Consider the following 15773-nt stretch of genomic DNA (forward strand, 5'->3'; position numbering starts at 1 on the left):
TAGCATATAACACCCTGGGGCTGTATACAGTTTATAGATGGTAGAGGGAATCTATGAGAGGAGCTATGAGGGAGCATCCGAAGAACCTATATGCACCCATGTCTTCATTAGAGTAACATATGTATCAGTTCTATGTAACTATATAACCATGCCCCCTCATTGGCAGATGACCCAATACATTTACAGTACAGTACATATACACTGCCTACGTCATCATATGGACGATGACAGCATTTCTATATGTTCCTTGTATACATTTATAGAAGCACCTTACGGAATAATCAGAGCAGTGAGAAGCACCTGTGCTGCAACTACCTAACAATGAGCAGGTTGGCACATGTGTGTTTGACTTGGCAGCAGAACTAATTTAAGTGTCAACCTTGAGTCAACTACTATCTAACAGAAATTCCCAGCACCTCAATGAATTACATAGGACGTTGCAAAATAAATAGTTCAGCCTACTTGGTGAAGCTGGTAATTAAAAACAAAATTGGGGAGGTGGTGATTTATCTTTAAAAACGAGTCTTCTATGAGAAATCCTTTTCCACTGTGTGAGGAGGAAGAGGAGGAGGAGGTTGGGTCATTGGGTTCCTACGCTACAAAGGACAATCACATTACCTGAGAAGACAAAGACATAATACATCCACTGTTAAGGTCTACTTCAAGAATGGGACTTCTACCTAATTTCCTCAAGTGCCGGGGAAAGAAAGCCAGCAAGGACTTGGTGGTAAGTGCTTAGTTTACAGAGTGTTATACAGGAAACTAATGGGAAGAGTAAGTCAAGTGTCTGGGAAGTCGGCCAGGGATAAACTCTTTGTTGCTACTTCGACATAGTTTAACATCGTCTTATCAATGCTTTATATTATGACAGGCTTGAATTCTATAGATGTAGCAAAGCTGAATTTTAAGCTCTCTGTAACCTTTTGAATTACAATAAGGGAGCTGGGTTACCTGATGGAAGGCAAACTTGTCTGAACTCCATCCATATGTTTTTATAATGTATCGTGATGAACAACCAACTCAAGGTGACTTCTAATAAAAGTAAGTAGAGATGGTTAATAGTTTGCAAAGGCAAAGTATATTTTTACTGATTAGTAAAAGTGGCTTTGCATTTTTATTAGCCTTGTATAAGGCAAGGTAGCGGTGCAAAGTCGCCAGCCAGAAGTTACAGCAATCCACGGAAATAATAGGTGACACTGTAAAAGATAATGGATACATTGTTCCAATACACACAGGCGGCGCAGCTTCCAAAGTAGGAGAACAGTCATTTTAATCAGGAGTTTTCAATAAAACAACGCGTTTCAGGGGTTTATTGGAAATTCGTGATTTTAAAAAGGCTGTTGTCCTACAGTGGACTCTGCGCCTCCTGTGTGAGCTGGAACAATCCACCTGTTATCTTCTCTCCCTGGATGAGGCTGGCACCTGTGGTCCTAGGGACGATTTCACTGGCAGCCATGCCTGATACTTTACAGTAGTGAAGTGCGTATCATAGCACAACACTGAAAGGCGAGCCTCCATAATCTGGGATCTGCATTGACTTACATTGTAACAGATGTGTTTATACTATGTAGCGTTCTCTGTCTTTCTACTACATATTCTTCAGCCATCTTCTGAAGTTCTGCACTAGTGTAAAAGAATACAGCGCACTTTATTCGTTACAAAAAGCATTTCTGTAATTAATCTAAACATTTAAATTTGGAATTTTGCTTAGAAAGAACTTTTTTGGTTGACATTCTGGCAAACGCCCGCCCTCGTCTCCCAAAGTTGAAGGAGGTTCCATACAGATTGGGGCAGGGTGGTTTTTTCTTCTCCTTAGTTTTTTTTTGCAAAGAGTGCCACTTTGGGTGGGAAAAAAACTTTTAAAAAGTCCAACAGAAAGTAAGTTTTTAACTTTAGGGTAAAATTTTGCATTGAATTTCCAAGTTATCTGTGACTATTCCTTTATACTACATAGTCACATTTCAAATAGCCATAGCTGCATTTACCATTTTCATTACCCGCACATTGTGATTAACTCTTGATGTGCCCTCCACATACAGCACCATTATATAGGGAAAATCAAGAAGAAAAAAATATAAAAAGAAAGCAGGCGAATGCTAAATACATCTCACTTCAGAAGAGTAGGCATGCAGTGTGCTGCCATATGTTGCCACCATATACGTTGCCTAGGAACCGATATTTTCTCCCAACGGAATTAAAGTTTCTATTTTTGTTCTCTGTGGTATATATCCTAGAGCTAGTTGGATAGGCTCATTTAAGAATGGTGTTCCAGCTTGTATAGACAGCTATAGATATTCAATAGATGGGGGACTTGTATCCGCTTTTTAGAGCACGTGCGTTATTCCTCCCAAATAGAGAAAAATGCATAGACTGTCAAACAATGCCGTAGGTGAGAGAATATTCACGCTACTTTGGCTAGTTTCAGAAAAATCCGATATAAAGCTGATATCAGAATGCTGTAGCTTGCCAACGTTTTTTGCGAGTTGTAGCCAGCAAAACAAAAGTTATAATGCAGTACACCAAACTGCCAGCTCAATTATTTTGTAGGTTCAAAAAAATCAGTGGTTCAACGCGTTTCCGCTACCTGTTACGTAGCCTCATCAGGAACCATAAGAGAGTTTTTACAAACAAATCAGCTTCCAGCTAAACGGTTAATCCCCAAATTGGGATATTATAACCTTTTAGGAGGAGGGAGGTAGATAATCCTATCACTAGGTAGATCAAGGTAAATGAACCCAGTTTCCCCCCAGGAAAAATAGCTTCCAGCTAAACGGTTAGTCCCCAGATTGAGAAATCATAACCTTTAGAGAGAGGGAGGTAGACAATTCTATCACTAGGTAGTTCAAGATAAATACACCCAGTTTCCCCCCAAAGATAGCAGGAACAAAAACAAAAAAAGGCAGCAGCACCAGTCTCTGTGGTAGACTGGCGGCTAAGATTTATTTGTAAAAACTCTCTTATGGTTCCTGATGAGGCTACGTAACAGGTAGCGGAAACGCGTTGAACCACTGATTTTTTTGAACCTACAAAATAATTGAGCTGGCAGTTTGGTGTACTGCATTATAACTTTTGTTTTGCTGGCTACAACTCGCAAAAAACGTTGGCAAGCTACAGCATTCTGATATCAGCTTTATATCGGATTTTTCTGAAACTAGCCAAAGTAGCGTGAATATTCTCTCACCTACGGCATTGTTTGACAGTCTATGCATCTTTCTCTATTTGGGAGGAATAACGCACGTGCTCTAAAAAGCGGATACAAGTCCCCCATCTATTGAATATCTATAGCTGTCTATACAAGCTGGAACACCATTCTTAAATGAGCCTATCCAACTAGCTCTAGGATATATACCACGGAGAACAAAAATAGAAACTTTAATTCCGTTGGGAGAAAATATCGGTTCCTAGGCAACGTATATACTGCTTTCCCCTCATTTGACATAGGGGTGCAGTTTTTTATTTATTTGTGTATTTGTGTCTAGAGTTTAGGACTTTGTGTTACAAACTCCTTTTTATTTAGTTTTTCAATAAAAGCTATGTTTTAGAGACTTAACTGAACCCTACTGTGACATATCCATTTTTTCATCGAGGTGTTCGTCCTGCAACTGTGAAACCCATATGTTGCCACCATGTGCAACCATATTGCAAAAGTATTCTCTGAGGTAGAGCACTTCTAGAATACAGCATCCAATGGAACACGACCCTTTTTTTTCTTGGATTCCATATGGCGCTAAGAAAAAAATCTCCATATGGTTTTTAAATAAAATTAAAAGTATGATATAAGCCCAGAGACTTCTAGAGGTGTTGTAGTAGAGCTGCAATATGTTCAGATGCATGAACCCTCATTACGTCTAGACTAGTATGAATTTTACTTAAAGAGAACACTATTTGTTCACTTTTTTTATCAGCTCTCTTTTCCCAAGGAGCACAGATCAAAGAGACAAGGTGCAGTGAAAGGGAAGGAGTCACATTGGAACTGCCTTTGAATCTACAGGCAACATCTCATAGAACAGGAGGGGCTGAGCAAAATGGGATAGATAGTTCTGCAAAAAAAAAGAAATAAACTAGTTTATTCATTGGCATTATAGATGAGCGAGTATACTCGCTAAAGGCAATTGCTCAAGCGAGCATTGCCTTTAGCGAATACCTGCCCGCTCGAGACGGAAGGTTCGGGTGCCGGCAGATCTCTCTCTCCCTCCCTCCCCCCCGCTCCCTCCTGCTGACAGCCGCTACTCACCGCTCCTCCGCGCCGGCACCCGAACCTTCTGTCTCGAGCGGGGAGATACTCGCTAAGGGCAATGCTCGCTCGAGCAATTGCCTTTAGCGAGTATACTTGCTCATCTCTAATTGACATCCCTGCTCATCCTGAGTCCAGTGGGCGATCCTAACGGTGATTGACAGCTATTTCTATATGTGCTGTCATATATAGATAGCGGTCAATCACTGATAGGACCGCCCACTGGACTCAGGATGAACAGGGATGCAAATGAATAAACTTCTAGTTATACTGAATCTTTCCCCATAAAACTATATATCAATCCGCTCAGCCCCCCCTGCTCTATAACAGGGTACCTGCAATTTGGACAGCAGCATAGATGAGCGAACGTACTCGTTTAGGGCGATTTCACAATCAAGCACCGCTTTTTTCGAGTAACTGACTACTCGGCCGAAAAGATTCGGGGGACGCCGGGGGGCGGCGTGGTGGAGCGGGGGGTAGCAGTGGGGAACAGGGGGGAGCTCTCTCCCCCTCCCCCCCACTCCCTCTGCAACCCCCCCGCTCACCCCCGGCGCCCCCCGAATCTTTTCGCCCGAGTAGTCAGTTACTCGAAAAAAGCGGTGCTCGATTGCGAAATCGCGCTAAACGAGTACGTTCGCTCATCTCTAGTCCCCTTTGCATTTTGTCACTCCCTGGGCATTGTGATTAAGCCAATATGTGCTTTTCATATAATTATGCATCATTTGTTTTCAGGAACACCAATACACAAATAATAAAGAAATGGGATTAATCACATATAGATTACAGAACTGCACATATTTCCCTCCTGCCTGGTAAATGTCTGACACTAGGCAGGTGCCTATTTTGCCTTCTTATGAGATGAATGCGATCACATGATCCGAACCATACTGTTAAGCATGTCCATACAACTGCACCACCTAAGATCTGTGTACAGATGCGTCTTTTCTTAAAGGAGTTTTCCCACCAAAGGCATTTATCCCCTATAAATGTCTGAACTCTGGGGATCCAACTGCTAGGACCTCCAGCCACCCAAAGATCAGCTCACCCTGAATTCTCCACGGAATGTGTGACCACCACTCCATTCACTTCTATGGGACAGAGGGAGACTGAAGCGCTTGGCTATCCTTCTCTATCGCATAAAAGTTAAAAGAGTAGTGGTCATGCCTATGCACCACTGCTCCATTTACATGGATCTTTCAGGGTGCGCTAGTTTCAGGATCACTGGGGATCAAAGTGGTCAGACCCCCAGCGATCAGACATTTACTACCTATCCAGTGGATAGAGAATAAATATTTGTAGGGGGAAAACCTCTCTAACGTGACCCTCCGATCCTGGAGGAACAAAGATGGCTGAACCGCTTTTCTGACTACCTGATGTACATTGTGCATTGGTAGACTAAGACGCTACATGCTGCTCACATGGGCACCACTAGTCAATCAAAGCTGGTGTAATGTCTAAAACTAATAATGCATACCAATGCCTAGTGAGCATCAGGGAGTCAGTAAGCCGTTCAGCCATCTTTGTTTCCCCAGGATCGGAGAGACACTTTAACTTGCCTCAATTTCTGTTCCTCTGATGGAAATGAGAAACAAAAATCTCATAAAAGCTAAACGTAGAAGAGAACAAGCCCTTAATATCAAGACAGGTTGTGCAACAAAACTCAAACTAAGCTAAGGATAGACACATCTGTGTATTACAGAGTAACCGCACATTAAGTGCTCAACATAGTGAACCCTGAATCATCCGGCAAAGCCCCAGAAACAGCCGGGGATTAACACTTAATCAGCTGAAGTAAGGTGACAGATTTAATGTCCATTATAAGCCATGTCAAATCCTTTGTCAACTGAGCAAACGTTGAGCATTTGAAGTGTTTAACCCTTTCCAATCCAATTTGTATCCTGGTTTTCCTAGGGGGCTTACTCTTTTTCTGCTGTTATACAACAGCACTATCTGCTGGCTAAAGCCAGTACTGCATGAGGTGACACGTTGGATAGGCTCCGACAGCAGAGAGGCTGGCAATATACAGTAAGAGAACCCTGATGGACATCTTCCAGCATCGAAGCTGTACGGCCTTAAATCATAATGTCTTCAGAGGTCAGACAGTGGATTGGAAAGGGTTAAGATCTCTGTTCACAGTTCAAATATTAGGAGTCAACAAAATAACTGAGCCAAGGAGCCGGGATCCGAAAATATACAGGGGCAGATTTACTACTGAAAAGGTGCCAATTGTGCCAGAAAATGTCTTCATACTTTCCACAATTATGATATGCTTTTGACACTTTTTCTGCAAGTCTGAAAAGGGGTGTGGCTTCAGTTGAAAGAGGTGTGGCCTAAATGTGACAAAACTTTTGAAACAAAACTATCATAAAACAAAGCCAACTAATAGGTTGCATAACGTTATGCAGAAGTGTTTAAAGATGCACCAGATTTATCATCTAGGTCCTGGAATAAATCTGGCACATTCTAAGACTTTCTAATAACGCTATTTATTAGTTAGTATTAGTAAATTAGCCCCGGTGCGTCAGGTCCACGAACTGTAAAGAAAAGCTTGAATTTATTGAAATTTCAACTCTTCAACAATGAATCAAAAGGTTTAATGCCAAATGTGTACAAAAGTCAACCTTGAGAAGATGCCAAAGATTGGTATCAGACATGATTAAGAAATGTTCTGCAGGAATAGGGGCGGAGCATGTCCCAACCACGATGGGATTATCCGCTTCAGATGATTGACTGACACCAATCTTGTAATTCTAACTAGGATTCACAAGCGGACAATTCAGATGAGAACACGGAACGTGGAAACTGGTCCAGCAAGTCGGAGTACCTCCTGTCCATGGTGGGCTATGCTGTTGGTTTAGGAAATGTATGGCGCTTCCCTTACCTTACCTTTGAACATGGAGGAGGTAAGTAACCAGAGAACATGTTTTATGTTTTTAAGACGGGGAAGGGAACTTTTTAAAATACATATACACTACTTTTAAAGAGCACCTGCCACCACTCGCTTGTATTTCCCATGGAATGACCATTCTGGGGCTCCTTTTTTCAGTGATTGTTACCCATATGGGCATTGCTCGAAGATATAACTCATCAATTGCCACTTGTTCAAAAGGACTTTAAATATAACGAGGTTTGACCGAATGAATGCCTGCATGAGCAATCACTTACTACTTAGGTTCGTTTTCAGGTTTGTAGGCAGTACATCCCCTGCAAGGGTTTGGCGAGCATGGGCCATGGACCACTCTGCCATGGAGTGCTGAGCACAATTGCAACTTTTTCTGTTTAATGTTTTTCTTGTATTTCCAATCTAGTAATGGTAAGTATTATGCAAGAACGAGTGAACGTGCTCTGACAATACTTATGGCAGCAGACCGGGCACTCAGTGAGAAGTCGCTCAGTTATTGCTAGTTGTTACTTGTCAGCTTACTGAAAAGGAACGACTGCTGAGCGGCTTTTCGCTCAATGTAATCAATGTTTGAGCGACTGGCTGTTTACAATGAATGGAGGCAGGCGGGCACAAAATGATCCCCAACCCGCTCTGCCTCCTTTGACTTGACCAATTGCTCCTGGCACAGTCACTAGATCGGCTGTCCGGTACTTACGCGTCCAGCAGCCGTCCGGTGCAAAGGGGGTTTAATTCTTTTAACCTCCACAAGCAAAGCAACTATTGACAGGGAATTTGCTTTCTGACTAATGTGGCCCCAGGGAGATTTAAAGGGGTTGTCCCGCGGCAGCAAGTGGGTCTATACACTTCTGTATGGCCATATTAATGCACTTTGTAATGTACATTGTGCATTAATTATGAGCCATACAGAAGTTATAAAAAGTTTTTTACTTACCTGCTCCGTTGCTGGCGTCCTCGTTCCCATGGAGCCGACTAATTTTCGCCCTCCGATGGCCAAATTAGCCGCGCTTGCGCAGTCTGGGTCTTCTGCTCTCTTCAATGGAGCCGCTCGTGCAGAATGCCGGCTCCGTGTAGCTCCGCCCCGTCACGTGCCGATTCCAGCCAATCAGGAGGCTGGAATCGGCAATGGACCGCACAGAAGAGCTGCGTCCACGGAGGGAGCAGACCCCGGCGGCCATCTTCAGCAGGTAAGTATGAAGACGCCGGACCGCCGGGATTCAGGTAAGCGCTGAGCGGTTTGTTTTTTTAACCCCTGCATCGGGGTTGTCTCGCGCCGAACGGGGAGGGGGGTTTAAAAAAAAAAAAAAAAACGTTTCGGCGCGGGACAACCCCTTTAATTTTTTTGTGTGTGTTTAAGGAAGTTATATAGTAACCTAAGGTCCCTGGAGCAGAGCCTGGCGTGCGTGATCAGCGTACAGATCTATATGGCTCTACAACTATGAGGACTAACCTAATATAGGAGGAAACTCCCATTATGACAGTCCATGAATGCGCCTAGAATGGTATTTCTCTATTCTTTTTAGGTGCGTTTCTTATCCCTTACACCATCATGCTGGCTCTTGCTGGGTTACCCTTATTCTTCTTGGAATGCTCCCTTGGACAGTTCGCCAGTTTAGGACCAGTGGCCATGTGGAAGGTGCTACCTATATTTGAAGGTCAGTAGATGGAACGGGTTGCAGATGCAGAATATGATGCCGGTTATGAAGAGGCTTTATACCAGTTCATTTGAACAAAAAATGCTTTATTGATTGTACAATAAAGAATAATGTGACGATAACATACAACAGTATTATTTGGATACAAGGCAAACAGTTGCTGATGTTCAATTAATGCTACAACTTGGCCCATACCCAACGTATAGGGAGTTCTTCATATTGTGCATGCAATATACAATTATCACAGTCAGTAAATGGTATACACTGGCCTGGAGTAAATAGTTCCACAGGTGCTGGCTGAAAATAGGAGGCTCCTCTGATGTAACTTAGTCTTGCAGGAACTTCAGTTAACCAAATGACTTAACCCGCTACCACAAATATGCAGTCACTGCCCTCTGAACAAATTATTGGCATAGTTCCTCTGGGGAGGATGTACAGTGGTGAAGTCAAAACAATCCATCTTATTTGTGATGTGCCTGGGTGATGATAATCATAATTACACACCACTAAAACTGGAAATCCAGATATCAGTTGTCAATCTATCGGCTCTCATTGATGGTCTGTCTACTGGTTACAGATCAGCACTTGTGGTAGGTAAGTGCAGCTGACATTACCTTGAATGATCGGCTGGTCTCCTTCTTGTGGTGCAACAGCTAGGTAGCGCTACTCCAAGAAACTAAGTTGTGCTGTGTCTTGCTTTCTGTCTGGCACAGAAGAACCCAGCTCTCCAGTAGCACTGGGACAGCTCAATCCTCACAAGACTCTCTGCTCTCTGCAATAACTGCTGAGTCTCACCACAGACCAGACATAGGACCTGCCATTTATACCCAGTCCATCAGCTAATCAACAGGCAGCTCAGGTCCTGTTAGTCCACAGTGCAAAGTTATAGTAAAAAAAGAAAGTCATATGACCTCTCTAAAGGTTCTAGCAGGAACATATATAAAGTACAAGAATACCATACATAGATATATAAGCATGGGTATTTAGCCACTTATATAGAATAGTCTAAATATCCCTCACTGTTACACAAGTATCAAAAGTTCTATTTTGGATGAAATTTGTATATATCGTCCAATGACAAAAATTTGAATTATACAGTAGCTGTCTTCTCCACCAGGGACCTTGAGCCAACTGTACCCTTAGTTAGCATCAAGACTGGGTAAAAGGTTCTCCAAGCGCAAGCTGCTCTCTATGAAAATAACAGTCTATAGTAATCCAGGTCTGACAACCCTATCCCCACAGTCTTGTTGAAACAGAAGGAGAAAGCTTGGCTGGACTTCTGAAGGAAGAAATCATGATCATACAGGTCACTGCCAGAGAGAACAGTAAATGGTTTTAGGTGTAGGATCATTTCAAATTTCCATCCACATTGAACTGTAACACATCTATAGGAATTCCAGTTGAGTTTATGGATTTCCTATATTATATTCTGTAATATATCCCTTATTATGTGAAATCTATCATTTTATTCTTTTCTTGTTTAAATCTGTTACTTTAGTAGAACAAGTTCTATTTGTGCAGCGAGTTCATTGTTTAATCCATTACATGCGCTTTACTATGTGTTTCCTCTATTCCACAGGAGTGGGAATCACCATGGTCCTGATTTCAACCTTCGTCACGATATATTATAATGTGATCATTGCATACAGTTTATATTATTTATTCGCTTCATTCACAAGTGTCTTACCGTGGTCGGAATGCTTCGAGTGGTCTGACAGCAGCTGCAGCAAAACACCCAAAGGTAAAAATGATATATTGGGATATATTGTATAGAGCTCTGGTGAGACCACATCTGGAATACCGAGTCCAGTTCTTGACTTCGCATACAGAAGGACACTGATAAATAAAAGGAGTTGAAGGACTGGCTACAAAAATGGTGGAAGATCTCAAGAAAAAAACAATTAAGGAAAGACTTAAAGAAAGCCTGTCGTCACCTATGTGCACCATACACTAAGTTATGATGGTCATAGGGCAGGTCCCGTGGAGTACGGTGATGTATATTTTATACTTCCCCAGCTCCCTGTTCATGCACTGTCACTCGGGAAAGACAGTGCGCCGGACTCATCTCTGCAGGCTGCAGAGAACAATGGGAGTGCGCGAGCGCAGCCTGCAGAGATCAGTCCACCGCATGGTCCACTAGCCGACTGCCATGAGGGACAGTGCAAGAATGGGGAGCCAAATAAGTATAAAAAGTACATCTTAGGATTCCCTGGGATCTGCCCTATGAGCACCATAACTACATTTTTGGTGCTCATAGGTGATGGCAAGTTCTCTTTAAAGAGCATAGTCTGTATAGCCTGGAGGAGAGAAGAGAGAGGAGGAACATGATGGAAACCTTTATATAGCTTACATGGACGAGAGAAGGCAAAGGGGGGATGTGATGGAAACCTTTATATATGTCAAAAATATAAATAAGGTTCGGGGGGGGAAGTGTATTTATTAGGAAGCCAAACATTAGAACAAGGGGGAGAATCTGATATTAGTTGGCAAAAATCAGAAGCAACATCACTTCCAGCAGCCGTGGTTCAAAAATCAGTAATAAATGGCTTCAGGCATGCCGGGGATAAGCACCAGGGGCGTAACAATAGAAGGTGCAGGGGATGCGGTTGCACCCGGGCCCAGGAGCCTTAGGGGGCCCATAAGGCCTCTCTTCTCCATACAGGGAGCCCAGTACTACGAATAAAGCATTATAGTTGGGGGCCCTGTTCCAGGTTTTGCATTGGGGCCCAGGGTCTTCAAGTTATGTCTCTGTGCAGCATGGTTTAGGTATGGGTACGGGTACAGATACAGATAGAGGGGCCCCAGCTCACGTTTTGCATCAGGGCCCCTGAGCCTTTAGTTACACCCCTGATAAGCACAGATCTATCCTAAGAGGGAAATAAGAAGGAAATAATATAAGGGCCGACTAGATGGGCCAAGGGGGGCTGTTTTTACCGTCCATTTTTAATTTTTTTTATCATTTATTGAAAACTGAAGTGTGAGCGCAGAAGATGGATTAGCAAGAGAAAAACAGAAGTCTACATTCCCACGCATTTACCGGCAGAATGACCAAACTATTGCCAGCATGCCCAATGGTGCCTACTTATGTTTATATGAAGTACTAATGTGAACTCACTCAAACACACCGGTCTGTCTGGCAGATACAGTCCTTGAGAGCTGCTGGGAGGCCGGGTATATTACATATTGAGGAATGCCAGGAGCCCCGGTGTGCTGAGGGCATCGTATACATGGCATTATTGCTTCATGCAACCTCTCAAGGTAAATGGAGCTATAATGTGGCATTCACTGAAGCGCAGTATAGCACTCTGCAAACACTACAGCTCATTATACTCATGACTGTAGCTGTGCTTTTTACTTTGTGTGTTCTCTATTCTGCATACTTCAGCATACCAACATCACAAAGCTAAAATGTAAATAGAAAAGATGAAGAGTGTAGAACGTGGTCAGCAATTATTGGCTTATAATGTAATGAGTCCATAATTAAATAAGTTACTTATAAAGTCATTAATAGTTTATGGCAACATTCCAGAATAGAGTAATGTGAGCTAATATTTAGAAATGCAAACTAGACACTACTGTAAGTAAAGTCGCTGTCCGGGACTGTTACTGTTAATGACCTGCCCTAAGGATTGGCAAATAATAGTTGATCGGCGGAAGTCAGCCACTCAGGATCCCTGTCGCATCAGCTTATCATTGGGCCCGCTGTCAGTGTGGACAGTGCTGGAAGCAGATAGTGTTGTCAACTTTGCAGTGGTTCGGTTTGGTACTACATGCACAGCTACATTGAAGCTGTGCCTGCCATATGAAAGCAGCCGCTGCAATATGCACAGCACTATTCACTGAGGATAGGTCATCAATAGTAAAAGTCCCGGATAACCCCTTTAAAGAACTGTGCAAGATTAGGAAAAAAAACATTTTTTTCCCCGCCCGCACCACTCTTGTCCCTGAGCTGGATCTACTATTTGCAGCTCAACCCTATTCCAGTGAATGGGGCTAGGCTGCAATACCAGACGCAGTCCGTTGACAAGTGTGGTGATGTTTCTAGAACAAAAGCAGACCTGTTTTCTCATCTCATATAACTTTTTTTACCCATGCAGAGTATTGTGTATTCTTGTCCAATGCATTTAATGAACTTTAAGCCTCCTTCACACGACCCTATGCGTTTTTACGCTCGCCGGATCGTGGCCAAATATCATGTAAAAGAAGAATAGCTGCGATCAAGTCCCGATCTATATTAGCGTTTTCTCGTCCATTCACAAGGGTGGTTGTGGCGTATTGGTGAGATATTACGCTGCAGTGCAGAAATCCCTCAGTCAGCTCCCACAGAAGCCTATGGGAGCCTCCAGTGTATCTTGGCAAAAGATAGGGCAAGACCCATACAGAAGTGTCCAAGATAAACCCCAAAGGTTTTGTACTAGGTGTTTTTGATTTAGGATTCTTTTCAAGTTACTCTCCGATCCTGGACAAACAAAGATGGCCGCACTGCTACTCTGACTACCTGATGCCCACCGTGCACTAGTATGCATTATTAGTCTAAGGCACAACACGCTGCTTTGATTGGTCAGTCCTGCCCATATGAGCAGTTCTGACCACTCAGATGAGTATGTAGAGTCTTAGATATCCTAAAAATACTAATGCGCAATGTGCATCAGCTAGACAGAGAAGCAGTGCGGACATTTTTTTTTTTTGGTCCAGGACTGGGGAGTTGCCTTAATGCTATCTTATAACATGTCTAAATATCCATTTAAAATATAGCCAAACGTTGAAACATATATCTGTTGATTACAGTAGTACGATAGAAAGAACAGATATATATATATATATATATATATATATATATATATATATATATATACATACATTCTGTATATCTATGAAAAACATAAAATTGTTATCCAGGTTTAGAAAAACATGGGTTCTTTCTGCCAGAAACAGCGCCACACCTGTCCATGGCTTGTGCCTTGTATTGCAGCTCATCTTCATTAAAGTAAATGGACCAAGGTGCAGTTCTGCACATAACGGTGGAAAGGTATGACACTGTTTTTGGATCCTGGAAGAAGAGCAAAAAAAATTGGAAAAGGGCACAAATGTCTTGTAACAATAATCTGAAACTAAAGTTGTGAACGTGAACTTGACTCCAACATTTATTAAATCAAGCAGTATATATATATAATATGTTTCCAGGCAAAGATGCCTCTTCATCGGAGGGAAGACAAATGTTTTTGGAGGAAAGCAGCATGCTTAGTAATTCTGTGAGCCCCTTTCATCATTTGAGTCAGCCGACTGATATTGTTAATAACCCATTTTCTGTTTGTAGGTTTCTGTGATGTGATGCTACAGCCAAACACCATTGAAAATGCTAATCTTACCTGGGTCAAGGAAAATAACTACACGTGTATCGAAAACTCCACTACATATTTAGACACCGAACTTCCCAGCAAGCAATATTGGGAGTAAGTAGAAAGTACCTCTAAACAGATGGAAGTGATGGAGAACAAGACTGAAAGGACGGGTCCACATTAACACGTAATACCCCTATTACTAATTCAGAAGGCCACGTGTGTGCGGCTCTGTCGGTCAGACATATTAATATAATACTGCAGGCTTAAAGAAGTCGCCCGGAAACTTTTTGAAAATTAGAGGTGCAGATGTGTGAAAATATCAAACACAACAGTACTTTACTACTTACCCATCCTTGGTCCTGGAGATCCGGCTCTGCAGCCCCGTTGTTTGCCCGCCCTATTCTCCTGGTATCAGCAGTCACATCCTGGGCGCTACGATGCCAGGAGTTCTGTACGATGATGCTGCAGCCTCTGATTGGCAGGCAGCAGTCACCTGACGTCTGCTGTCAACAGAGACCGGGACAACCATGGGGCTGCAACGCTGAATCGCCAGGGCCGAGGATGGGTAGGGACTGTTGGAGTTATTTTCACAAATCTGCACCTGCTGCTAAAGTTTCAAAAAGTAACTGAACGACCCCTTTAAAGGGGTTACAAGTTTCAACCCAACATTCAGAAAAAAGTGACTGAGGATGGCACAAAATAAGTCAGAGCTACTTACCGGTGAGATGTACCCCGGTGTCCCACACAGCCAAACCGGTCCAGGAAGGTGCTGCAGCGGTCACATGACCTTCATCATTCACATGACCACTCAGCAAATCACTTGCCTCAGTGGTCATGTCTGCATGAGCAGCAAGGTGACCACTGAGGCCAGTGATTGGCTGGGTAGTCACGTGAACAATGAACAGCACATGACAGCTGCAGTAATTTCCTGGACCAGAGCGGCAAAGACAGGAGTTGCTGTGCTGGGCGCAGGGGACATCGGACTTGTGAGTAGTCCTTAGTTTATTGTTTTATGCCATCCCCAGCCCTCGGCCACTTTATTCTGTTATAAAACCCTTTTAGAAGGATTATGAGACTTTAAAGAAAAAAACCTCTGCTAGTGTGATACAACAAAAAGAACCAGTTCTCACCTGTTCTCCTCCCCAGCAATCCAGTGCTGATGCTGTGGCGGCCCCCTGGTGGTCTTTACTTAGAAGCGGGCAGCAGTGAGGTTTTACATGGCTGGTGATGGCTGCAGTGGCCATAGCTTTCATGCTGATATATTCCTAGCATCATGGCTCCCATTGGTGAACAGTGATGCTAGTAGTACAGGCACATGACTGCCGAAGCCACTGATTGGCTGTAGTGGTCACATGCTGCCTGCAAATACAAGAAAAAAAAGACAGAGGGAGCTTCAGTGCTGAATCCCTGGGGAAAAGAACACGTACATACTGTTTGGGTTTTTTTGCTCTTTTTATGGCTTAGCACTTATGCAAAATTTAAAAAAAATATTTTTTAAATCCAGATAACAGATTCAAAGGGTTTCTATGAGATTAGAGAAAAAGGGTCCATTTTTTTGTCCACAGAAAGCACTACCTTTATCCATTGGCTATATGTGATATTGCAGCTCAGTCCTATGCCCTTGATTGGCCTGAGCTGCA

At 42.9% G+C, this 15773-nt stretch overlaps 1 protein-coding gene across 1 annotated transcript in view; it reads left to right on the forward strand.

Annotated features, from left to right (window-relative positions):
* The first annotated feature begins 520 nt into the window (after window positions 1-520).
* The window catches only part of LOC136580933 (sodium- and chloride-dependent neutral and basic amino acid transporter B(0+)-like), a 38320-nt gene continuing 23067 nt past the window's right edge, over window positions 521-15773 (forward strand). Inside the window, exons 1-5 of the mRNA XM_066581869.1 lie at window positions 521-727; window positions 6993-7137; window positions 8660-8791; window positions 10371-10532; window positions 14109-14244. Of these exons, the coding sequence (XP_066437966.1) occupies window positions 668-727; window positions 6993-7137; window positions 8660-8791; window positions 10371-10532; window positions 14109-14244 (635 nt within the window). The 5' untranslated portion in view covers window positions 521-667. The remainder of the gene's footprint in view (window positions 728-6992; window positions 7138-8659; window positions 8792-10370; window positions 10533-14108; window positions 14245-15773) is intronic.

Source organism: Eleutherodactylus coqui, chromosome 10 (assembly GCF_035609145.1).
Source record: "Eleutherodactylus coqui strain aEleCoq1 chromosome 10, aEleCoq1.hap1, whole genome shotgun sequence".
Taxonomy (NCBI): domain Eukaryota; kingdom Metazoa; phylum Chordata; class Amphibia; order Anura; family Eleutherodactylidae; genus Eleutherodactylus; species Eleutherodactylus coqui.